General features: G+C 42.9%; 1 protein-coding gene across 15 annotated transcripts in view; it reads right to left on the minus strand.

Annotated features, from left to right (window-relative positions):
• Positions 1-12,197, minus strand: part of LOC148686292 (uncharacterized) — a 100,148-nt gene that overhangs the window by 43,282 nt on the left and 44,669 nt on the right. For 13 of the 15 annotated variants that reach the window (XR_015949044.1, XR_015949040.1, XR_015949045.1 and 10 more), the window contains one exon: positions 9,443-9,511. The exons of 1 other annotated variant lie outside the window; for it this stretch is intronic. Coding sequence is in view for 10 of the 14 variants with exons in the window: in XM_088666320.1 (XP_088522446.1) it covers positions 9,443-9,511 (69 nt within the window). In the remaining 4 variants the exon portion in view is untranslated. Of the gene's footprint in view, positions 1-6,101; positions 6,140-9,442; positions 9,512-12,197 lie in introns of all 15 variants that reach the window. One more of the 15 variants, XM_088666324.1, reaches the window with a different exon arrangement.

Raw genomic sequence — 12,197 nt, forward strand, 5'->3', positions numbered from 1 at the left:
TGCACTTCTGTCTTTTCCCAGCTCATTTTCATTGGGATCTCATGTGTGACCTCAGCAACTGCCCAGTCAGCAAAAGAGGCCTTAATGAAAGCATTATTCCCCATCTGATGATGAGGAGGGACATTTCTGCCTGCAAACTACTTGCCACATTTAATATGACCTTGTCTCTATTTTTAGTGCCATACATTTTCAGAAAGAGGGTCTACTCTTTGCCTTTCTCTGTAAAAGGCTCCTGACAGGGTGGTTTGACCCTTGGAGCCCAAACTAAGGCCAAGAGGTACACACTTGCTTAAAGCAATAGCTTGCAGCCAATTACTTCAAAGTCACCTTCCGCCAGCATTCATTCATCTATTTATCTGAAGTATTTATAATCTGCACTTTCATAAAAGTATAACGAGGTGATTGTACAACACTGTAAATACTGGGTTTTTAAAAAGCAGGGATTCCTATTGCAAAGGCCCACCTGAACAATTTCATTTTCAGAAGACATCTAAAAGAAGGCTGAGGTGATTTCTGCAAATGAGTATAACAATCCCAAAGAAGGGCAGTGCCAAAGAATGCTCCAACTACCGCACAATTGCGCTCATTTCACACGCTAGCAAGGTTATGCTTAAAATTCTACAAGGCAGGCTTAGGCAGTATGTGGACCGAGAACTCCCAGAAGTGCAAGCTGGATTTCGAAAGGGCAGAGGAACCAGAGACCAAATAGCAAACATGCGCTGGATTATGGAGAAAGCTAGAGAGTTCCAGAAAAATGACTATGCAAAAGCCTTTGACTGTGTCGACCACAGCAAACTATGGCAAGTTCTTAAAGAAATGGGAGTGCCTGATCACCCCATCTGTCTCCTGAGAAATCTCTATGTGGGACAAGAAGCTACAGTTAGAACTGGATATGGAACAACTGATTGGTTCAAAATTGGGAAAGGAGTACGACAAGGTTGTATATTGTCTCCCTGCTTATTTAACTTATATGCAGAATTCATCATGCGAAAGGCTGGACTAGATGAATCCCAAGCCGGAATTAAGATTGCCGGAAGAAATATCAACAACCTCAGATATGCAGATGACACAACCTTGATGGCAGAAAGTGAGGAGGAATTAAAGAACCTTTTAATGAGGGTGAAAGAGGAGAGCACAAAATATGGTCTGAAGCTCAACATCAAAAAAACCAAGATCATGGCCACTGGTCCCATCACCTCCTGGCAAATAGAAGGGGAAGAAATGGAGGCAGTGAGAGATTTTACTTTCTTGGGCTCCTTGATCACTGCAGATGGTGACAGCAGTCATGAAATTAAAAGGTGCCTGCTTCTTGGGAGAAAAGCAATAACAAACCTAGACAGCATCTTAAAAAGCAGAGACATCACCTTGCCTACAAAGGTCCGTATAGTTAAAGCTATGGTTTTCCCAGTAGTGATGTATGGAAGTGAGAGCTGGACCATAAAGAAGGCTGATCGCCGAAGAATTGATGCTTTTGAATTGTGGTGCTGGAGGAGACTCTTGAGAGTCCCATGGACTGCAAGAAGATCAAACCTATCCATTCTTAAGGAAATCAGCCCTGAGTGCTCCCTGGAAGGACAGATCGTGAAGCTGAGGCTCCAATACTTTGGCCACCTCATGAGAAGAGAAGAATCCTTGGAAAAGACCTTGATGTTGGGAAAGATGGAGGGCACTAGGAGAAGGGGACGACAGAGGACGAGATGGTTGGACAGTGTTCTCGAAGCTACGAACATGAGTTTGACCAAACTGCGGGAGGCAATGGAAGACAGGAGTGCCTGGCATGCTCTGGTCCATGGGGTCACGAAGAGTCAGACACGACTAAATGACTAAACAACAACAACATAACATTATTCATGTTAATTCATTCCTATTGCAAAGGCCCATCTGAACAATTTCATTTTCAGAAGACATCTAAAAGAAGGCTGAGGTGATTTCTGCAAATGAGTATAACATTATTCATGTAGTGTGGGAAAATACATTTTTATCCATCTCCCGTATTACTAAGACCCAGGTTCATCCAATTAAGCGAAAGGATGGGGGAGTCAGGATAGAGAAAAGCAAATACTTCGTCCCACAGTGCATAATTAAACTCTGGCACATACCACCACAAGATGCAGCGATGGTCCCTAACGCAGACAGCTTTGAAAGGCGATGAGACCAAATTCATGGAGGATAAGGCTATCAAACACTACTAGTCACGATGGCTATACAGTTCCTCCTGTATCAGATGCAATGCGCCTCTGAATATCAATCACTTGGGAGAAGGCAAACAGAAGAGTGCTGTCATGGTCATGTCATAGGAACGGAGGAAGAAGCTGCCTTATACCATGTCAGACCATGGGTCCATCTAGCTCAGTACTGTCGACACTGACAGCAGTTCCTCAGGGTTTGAGGTAGGGACCTTTCCAAGCCTGACCTGGAGGTACCAGAGACTGAACTTGGGGCCATTTAAAAGCAGGGCCAGCCCACCCATAAGGCAAGGTGAAGCGACTGCCGCAGGTGGCAAGGTCCACCAGGACAGCAAATCCCAATGTCGGTCTTTCTTTTCCCCCTTGTTTCTGATGTAGATCTTCCCTGGCAGGGAGCGGTTCTCTATTTAGGGGTCTGCCTCAGGCACCAAAATGGCTTCAGCCAGCATTGTACCACTTAGCTACGGCCTTTTCTGCTGGCACACTTCTAATCTGGCTGGTCACTATGTGACCAGAACATTGGACTGGACTGGACTGGACTTTGGTCTGATCGATTAGGTTTTTCTTAAATTATACAGCTTTTTTTTTTATATAAAAAAAGGCCCTACAGCATTCCTTTCCTAATTGATTTCTACATCGAAAATTGGGAACCTGTGGCTCTCCATATGATGATGGCTTAATTCCCATCCGCCCCAAATAGCATGGTCAGGAATGATGGGAGTTGTAGACCAAGAACATATGGAGGGCACGGTTTCATAACTCTGATCTACAGGGATTAAAGATGCAGACACATAAAAAGTCATCTTCCTTGTTTCACATCCTTTTGCAGAATTATTCAGGGGAAATTGCCGGCGCTGCTCATGTTTCCATGCAAGTCCTTCTCTTAGCACTTAACAGCTTTCTGACTAATTCTGAATTAGTTTTATGGGGGAGCGGGGAGAAGAAGATGATTTCAGTTTCTCTGCACTCCAAACATTTTCCGGCTTGACAGCTCTGCCAGTGTGGGGGAGAGATCTGTGATGGCTTGAACTCACGCAATAGAAGTTACTTTTGAAATGTCTTAGCTATTCAAATGCAGATTTTGCTAGCACCACGTATCTGAAGAATTTCCTATACAGACCTGTGTAGGATTTTTTTTTTAAAAGCAGGTGTCTGTCTTTTTCAGCATTTGTTTACATGGCCAAAAAGATAGTGGTATGTACATGGAGGACTTTGAATTTCCTGTGTGGATGCAATGATCTCTGAAGGAAAATTATTATGCTCAAAACGGAGAGGACAGAAATAAGATGGTAAATGTAAATCAGATGGAGGAAGTAACTGTCTTTTTTGTCCGGAGAATAATCATCTTGCTGAACCACAATTGCTAAACAATTGCAATTTTTAGGGGGCGGTTCAGTCATCTTCCAGGTCAAATTGTGCTTCTGTTGTGTGAGGACAGCACATATTTCCACTACCCATTCAGCAAGATAAAGTCACTGGGGAAAGTGTGTTTCTTCTCCTGGCTACTATGTACTAATGATTATAGTGTGAAATTACCCTGAATCAAATATTCTCTACTGCGCATTTTTGGCACAAAGAAGTGCATTGGAGGTTAGGAGCTTCCCAAGCTTATCTTTCTAGTGCTTCCCTCCTTCCAGATAACCTGCTGCTCTAACACCATTTTTTGTTTTGTTTTGAAACCACAGCGTCATGATAGTAACAGCAGCACAATCACACAGCTGTTTAGATTTAGCAATCTGTCCTTACTTGGGGAAAGTAAGATAATTCAGAATGAGGTAAATGTTCTCACTCTGAATGAGCTTCATATGTTCTCAGAGGCGTTGCCAAGGATGTAACTATGTTGCTGTTATGAAGAAAAAGGACAAAGGAAAGAAAAAGTCGTGTTTGGAGCTTCAGCCAATCACAGCTGCAAAGAGATTCACAATGGATGCTGTTTCCTGAATGCTAGGTGTGCGGAGGGCACAGTGATGAGGGGGTGCCTTCTCTCTTCATTATCTCTGGGCAATCACTGAGTCACTGAAAAAGGAGGGTGCTTTTCATGGGGAGAGAAGAATAAAGAATAAAAGTCTTCAGACTGGCTGGCCTGCCTTGGTTTGGCTCGACCGAACTGGGGCAATCACAGAGAGCAGCCCTCAGACTTTGACAATTGAACAGTATCTATATTCCCTTCACCCCCACTTTTGTGTCACATCTTGCTCTATGAAGAGCAACACTTGACATGATAAAGGTTTTGTCCAACTGTAGATTGGAGGAGGGTTTCCTACGCACCAACATAACTATCTTTGCTTTCTATTTTACAACCCAAAACTACATCGGGGCATAACCAGTAAGGAGTGGGAGGAAGCCAGAGCTGGCAATTCTTGAAATAATTAATCTTGAATGAGTGAAATAATTCTGGTATCTGGGGGAGGATTAGAGGTAGAGCCCCCCCCCCATGTGTCATTTGCAGCTCTGTGGGTTTTTTGCAGGAACAGGGTCTGGATTCAACATATTTCTGTTAACTGAGAATTGTATGTAACAACATACAACACTTTTTTGCAGGCCTCTAACTTCTGTGGGGGACGCAGGTGGTGCTGTGAGTTAAACCACTGAGCCTAGGGCTTGTCGATCAGAAGGTTGGCAGTTTGAGTCCCTGTGACGGGTGAGCTCCTGTTACTCGGTCCCAGCTCCTGCCAACCTAGCAGTTCGAAAGCACATCAAAGTGCAAGTAGATAAATAGGTACCGCTACAGCGGGAAGGTAAACGGCATTTCCGTGTGCTGCTCTGGTTCGCCAGAAGCGGCTTTGTCATGCTGGCCACATGACCTGGAAGCTGTACACCATCTCCCTTGGCCAATAATACAAGATGAGCGCCGCAACCCCAGAGTCGGTAACGACTGGACCTAATGGTCAGGGGTCCCTTTACCTTAACTTCTGTGGGCTTATTTAGTTGGTTATATTCACCAATGCTGTGCAGCCCAAACAAAACTACACGCTAAGGGGGGTAGCCCGTCGTGTTTTTCTGACAACTGGCCCAGAAACATGCCAGCCAACCCTGGCTTGACTAGGCTTCTTCCTCCACCCCAACCTGATTAGCTGAAACCCTAGTGATTGCCTGCTCCTGAAAAACTAATTACACATTCCCTCTCATTTGTAGCACATTGTTTTCATTTCTGCCTGTGTGTACAGCGTATGCTCATAACAAAATGGCATTTTCTTATTTTTTTCCCCAGCCTCCCAAATATTTTTCATCCATGACTCCACTGAATGGATGGGAAGGCAAAAGGGTGTTCAGTCCAGAAGAGAGAACAGTGCAAAGGCAGAGACACAGAGGTCGTGCTGCCCTCTAGTGTACAAGATAGCAATAGCAATTGGACATGCTATTTTATACTGTACCTGTATACAGAAAGCACAGAAAAGGAGATGTTGTAGTTGTAGTAGTAGTAGTCATTTAGTCATGTCCGACTCTTTGTGACCCTCTGAACCAGAGCACGTCAGGCACTCTTGTCTTCCACTGCCTCCCGCAGTTTGGTCAGATTCATACTATCCAAACATCTCGTCCTCTGCCGTCCCCTTCTGCTTGTACCCTCCATCTTTCCCAACATCAGGGTCTTTTCCAGGGAGTCATCCTTGCCACAATGAGTCTCTAAGATCCCTCTTTGTTCTTAATTTAAACACAATGAGCAAAACAACAATGAATCAAGAAAAATGGCTCCGCGCAAGATCACTTGGGTGAAGTCATTTCATTCAGTGCTGTGTGTGGTGTGAGAAAATTCCATTAACAGCTCTGATTCTTGCAGTGCGTCCATCTTTCAACCCTGTACGTCGTTCAACCCTTCACAAAATATCCTCATGGAGGAAATACATGCAAGCAAAAACAAATGCTCCCTTCTCTACATTTGCCATTCATTTGGGCTGCAATCCTAAGCATACTTACCAGAGAGTAAGCCCCATTAAACTCCATGAGACATTCTTCTGAGTAGACAATATTAAGATGGCATTGTGAGATACAGAAGTAAGAGTGTGAAACAAAAGGGGAGACAGGTCCATTGAATCTTTTGGCCTCATACTCATACTGTGACGCCTAACTGTCTGTGAAAATAAATACACATGCAGAGGGAAATTAAATAAGAGAAGATCGGGATGGTGTGCACCAAAACAACGAGGAGGGCAACTGGATTGCAATGGACAATATCACAAAGCATCTATTTACTTTTTAAAAATCCTTCATAATAATTATACAGCCATGTCATAAACACAGTGAGATCATTGCTTTTTTATTCATTGAAGGGATTTGTGCCTTTGGCTTGTGCACCTACCAAGCAGATCCATTTGTTTATAATAGTAGTTACTCTGTGTGCAGAAGCAAAGAGTCAGCCAAGATAGAGGTGGTCCTGATAAATCATGGCATGCAGCCTGAGCCCTAGCAGTGAGGAGAGCGGTGATCTGCCATCCATAAAAGGCGTCTCCTCATTGTACAGCATTCTGTGGAGTGTATGCAGACCATTATTATTAATACGCATTCCTGTACCATTTTAAATGTGGAGAATCCTTTACAATCTCTCCCTCTTCATCCCAGTCACCCTGTTTATGACTATTACTTTTTACATGAGAGCAACTGAGACACAGAAATGGGCCACCCAGCATGTATGTGGTTGTGCAGAGGTTTGACTCAAAGCTTTCCAAGCCAAAATCCAACATCCAACCCACTAAACCACAAACAGGCCCCTTATTGTTAGGACTATTCTTCCTGCACACTGTGAATAGCATGTACACTTCTTCAGATACACTGAAGAAGTATCTGAAGAAGTGTGCATGCACACAAAAGCTTATACCCAGAACAAACTTAGTTGGTCTCTAAGGTGCTACTGGACTTTATTATTATTATTATTATTATTTATTTATTTCGACTGTGTCAGACCAACACGGCTACCTACCTGAAACTATTAATAGCAGTTTTACATTTCTATGCATTTACATCGGACCATTTATCAGTTGCTTCAAGCATGTGTGGGTACGTGTTTGTGCAATATTACATTTGCATTCCCTTCCATCGCAGAGCGATAGCAAAGCCGTCGAAACCAAAATGAGCAACAGAAAGAGCATGTCAAAAGTGACTCTTAAAATCCTTCACAGAAAGCACAACATTCCCAACCAAACTGTCAAAATTCAGGCACTGATGCACAGAGGAGTAGCAGTGACAGCTTTACCTTCCTAGCCAGAAGAGAGAGAATTGTCAAATGTAAACAGTCAGAAAAACCTTCATGTTTACAGATGCAGCTCTTGCTACCCAAGTGTGTGTGACCAGAAGAAGCATTAAATACACTGAGGAGATTGTTGTAGGAATCAATACGGGGTGGCTCTGCCCTATTCCACTACCCCAGCCTGCCACTGGATGTTGTTGTTTAGTCGTTTAGTCGTGTCTGACTCTTTGTGACCCCATGGACCAGAGCACGCCAGGCACTCCTGTCTTCCACTGCCTCCCGCAGTTTGGCCAACCCATGTTCATAGCTTCGAGAACACTGCCCAACCATCTTGTCCTCTGTCGTCCCCTTCTCCTAGTGCCCTCCATCTTTCCCAACATCAGGGTCTTTTCCAGGGAGTCTTCTCTTCTCATGAGGTGGCCAAAGTATTGGAGCCTCAGCTTCACGATCTGTCCTTCCAGTGAGCACTCAGGGCTGATTTCCTTCAGAATGGATAGGTTTGATCTTGCAATCCATGGGACTCTCAAGAGTCTCCTCCAGCACCATAGGAGGATACAAGCCACTGGATACAAGCTTCAATTTAAATAAGTCTCTTACCCAGGCATGGTGAGAGCATTTACTAGCAAATCCATAAGACAATTCCACCAAATTCTCAAGGAATCACCCTTCTTGAAGTGGACTATCTGGGTATAGAAAATACTGCTCAGAACAGTTTTCAGATCCTCTATCTTTCTTGGGATTGCAATTCATGTTAGGGATGTGCCAATGTTCACTTGTTCCAATATGGGATTGAATGCAATGCTTCGGGGCCGCAGTATTCACTGAGCTCACACACATGCACACACCACATTTCCTGATAGGCTTCTGCTTCAGTGCCATGTTCATTCAGCTGGGTCTTCTTCTTGGGACCAGTGATTCCAATCGATAGAGAACCACACAGTACACATAAGGATATCACAGGGCTAGGCAACCAATCAGACCTGAGAGTGAGGGAATGCTTCTTTCAACAGCATTGCCCCAAGTTTTGAACTGATGATCCTGTTTCTAACCTGAATATTGAATGTATGGAAGATCTGCTGTGCCCCCATTCCTGTGTTATCTAAGTGTCGCATGCAAGTGTGGAAGTGTGGGATTTCGATTGCTGTTTCCAAAGGCTGTTAGCAGCTCAACTCTTTGCTGCTGTTGCGTAAAGGATACAGGTAACAGAGGAAGTAGCATTGCTTTGTATCTCTTTAAATCTGTCGCAACTGGAGTTGCCAAAAGATGCAACAGTAACCCACTCCAATTCACTTCTCCAGCAACCCACAGACCATCAATGATATATTGCAGCAAAATTCAAATAAACCTAAAATGCCAATCACCGAAGGATGAAAAAGACAAAATCATGTGGAGGAAATGAGCAGTTTAGTGAAAGTATCTCTGAAGAATTCCAGGTTGAGAAGAACGTCAAGTTATAAAACTTAAATCACATCCTATTAAAACTATATGAAGAAGATAACTTGATGAGGCAAGGGCCCTTTATAATAGCTAGGAATGTAATTCAAAATTATTTTGGCATGTTTCTATTGATATATTTTATTTTATAAGATATAGAAAATTAGTTGGGCTGTGCCGAATATTCTCCATATTCTCCAGGCCGAAAGCAGTAGATCATAGGGGAAATGCTTGGGGATATTTTTTAAATAATTTGCTTGGGCAAATAGTCACCTTTTGTATCCTGTTTGGCACCATTGTTTCTCACCACTGTTTTGACACATTGTTTCTCAACTCTGATTATCCCTTCCTTCTGCTTCCCAGACTGGTCACATGCATGACACCAGCCAATCACCGTATAGTAAACAGGATGATGTCACAATGCAAAATAGTCAGATACGGTCATGTGATTGTGTCACTGATAGCAAGAAAGGGCAACAAGAATGAAACAAACATTTTTGGAAGCAATGCCAATGAAGTTGTGGAAAAACATGAGTGCTTTTTTAACACTGCAGAAAATGATCCTAATAAATTCAGCTCGGCCCTTCCAATTACTGTTATTTTATTAAACTTCCAAATAGCAAATGATTATATACTATACCAGTTAACTGCTGCAGAGTGCGCTGCATCAGGCATTTCTGTGCCACAAAAGTACTTTCTGAGTTTGTTCCTATAAAGATAGCAAACAAAAGAGAAGGGTCACAACATCCTTAGGCAAAGGGTCAGGGAATTCTAGTTTTAAAGTCTACTGTTTATTCTTCCCCTTTTCTGTCAGCCATTGGTGCAAACATTTTTCTCCTTCACTGTTTGCATTTTATTTATTTATTTATTAAAAAATACTTCTACATCACCTTTCTAGGCAATGCCTATCCAAGGCAACTTACAGCAGAAAAAAAAATTGCAAAATTTATAATGAATGGGATATAGTCTCAAGTGCCAAGTTCATACTAATAGGAATTGCAGAACTCACATACCAATCACACCATCATCGGTAGTAGTAATAGCAGCGGCAATAGTAGTATTTATTCATTTAAATGTTATTAAATTCTTTCAACATATAACTGCATCCTATAGATAAATAGAGAGGGAGTGATACAGTTACAGAAAGCAAGGACTGAACATCCATGCTTCAGCAGCAGAAGAAGAAGAGTTTGGATTTGATATCCCGCTTTATCACTACCCGAAGGAGTCTCAAAGCGGCTAACAATCTCCTTTCCCCTCCTCCCCCACAACAGACATCCTGTGAGGTGAATGGGGCTGAGAGACTTCAGAGAAGTGTGACTAGCCCAAGGTCACCCAGCAGCGGCATGTGGAGGAGCGGAGACACGAACCCGGTCCCCCAGATTATGAGTCTACCGCTCTTAACCACTACACCACCACACTGGCTCTCTGCACACTGGCAGATGTATGGAGAGTTCAATCCTGCTTTGTGCCACATCTCTGCCCACCCCAGTGGGATGACCTATCTGCCAATTTCGTGATGTCAATAGGATGTCAGATGGCTGGGAGGTGCGTGACCTAAAATAGCTTCCTTTAAACTTCTGTTTAATATACAGTATTACCAATAAATAAAAATTATCGTGGGTATATCAATAATATATTGAAATGCCTTTGCAAGACAAATCTTTCCTATTATCCTTGCCGAAATTTGAGATTCCAAAGTCTGCCACGGCTGCGGATCCTGCCTGAAGTCGCTGACACCTTGCCTCATGGGGGGGGCAGTCCTGGGGGGGGGTATAAAGATATGGCCTGCTGGTCCAAAAAGGTTCCCCATCCCTTCCATACACCCTACACTGAGTAGAGGGTTGAACTAGAAGACCTCCTGGTCCAGTCTAAAATTACATCGTTCTATGGATAACTGCATAAACTTGGGAAACAAAACGAGAAGATATAACACTTGTCCACTGCAGCACCACATCATAAATAAGCCATTCCCAGCCAATTCCGTTTTGAAGTTCCTTCTTGGATAAAAAGAACTAAATCAAAAACCTTCAGTCAACAAGTTACATTGATTTCTGTACAGAATTATTATACAATAGACTTAAAATTCCAGACTTTGGGTTAGACTGTTGACTTGGGAGCAAAGAAATCTTGGGCTTAAGCAAGTTATTTATGAAAATATTAAAAGGATTCTAATCCATTCTCCAATAAATTATGCCAAATATTAAATTGCCAGCATAACAGCAAATCTGTCCCCTACTCCACTAATCCAGGCTGCTTTTCCTTCAAAGCTTATCTCGCTACTAGGCTACACAAACATGTGTGTCTTCCAATCTAGCATGTGTTGCAACAGACTGCCTGTTCTTGGTAGGCAATTTAGGACAAGACGCAAAAAGTATATGAAGAATAGCTAGAAATGAAGCAGTGCTGTCCAGATTTCAGCGATAAAAGTGGGCATTAAGTGCACACTCACAGTGCAATTAAACATATTCCTCCCTAGTATGTGTGGTTGGGGTTGCAGTCTTGGGCTACAGTCTCCTCTTATATGGTCATGTCCCATGGGCATCTGCTTATGAAGAAAATGCTAGGCTGTGGGCTCATCCACACTTCCTAGTTGTCCCATGCCTAGAAAGCATGAGGTTGAGCAGTTGAGCTGCCATCCAGCATACTCCTCCACTCTTGGTTGACTTCAGTGGGATTGAAGCAAGTTGCCTCCAGACTGCCAGTATTTTGCAACAATTCAATTCAAGCAAATACTGGAAATGCAGGCAGTTCAAAGCACTCTGTTGTTCTAGCACAACAGATCCACTTTTTTAATTTAAAAAAACATAGAGAGATTTTTGCAGCTAGGAAAACGACGGGGAATGCAGTGAAAAGTGACAGGTGATTGACAAGAAGACACGTAACTACCATGCAAGCAAATCAGAATGAATTCAGGATGAGTGCTCAAGCTAGAGAACCTCCCTGCAAAAAATTCAGAACGAACGCTCCTTAAAGACTAGACCTAGTCTAAACTCTCCATGAGCTTTGTGCAGATGAATCAGGATGATAAAAAAATGATCACAGGTTGGAGAATCTCCCCATGAGGAAAGGTTGCAATGCTGAAGACGTTTTAGAAATGTGAGTAAGAGGTGACATGATAAAATTAATAAAACCCTGCATGGGACGGAGAATTTTTTTTTGCGCTTCTCTTGTAACACTAGAACTCATGGACATCCAATGAAGCTGAGTGCTAACAGATAGTTAAAAGAAAATACTTCTGCATGCAGCACATAATTCAACGATGGAACTCACTCCCACAAGAGGCAGTGATGGCCACCAACTTGGATGGATTCAAAAAAAAGGATTAGACAAATTCATGGAGTATAAGGTTGCCTGTGGCTTCTAAGTGTGATTGCTATGCTCTGCCTCCACAG

This window comes from Zootoca vivipara, chromosome 3 (assembly GCF_965207765.1).
Source record: "Zootoca vivipara chromosome 3, rZooViv2.hap1.1, whole genome shotgun sequence".
Taxonomy (NCBI): Eukaryota; Metazoa; Chordata; class Lepidosauria; order Squamata; family Lacertidae; genus Zootoca; species Zootoca vivipara.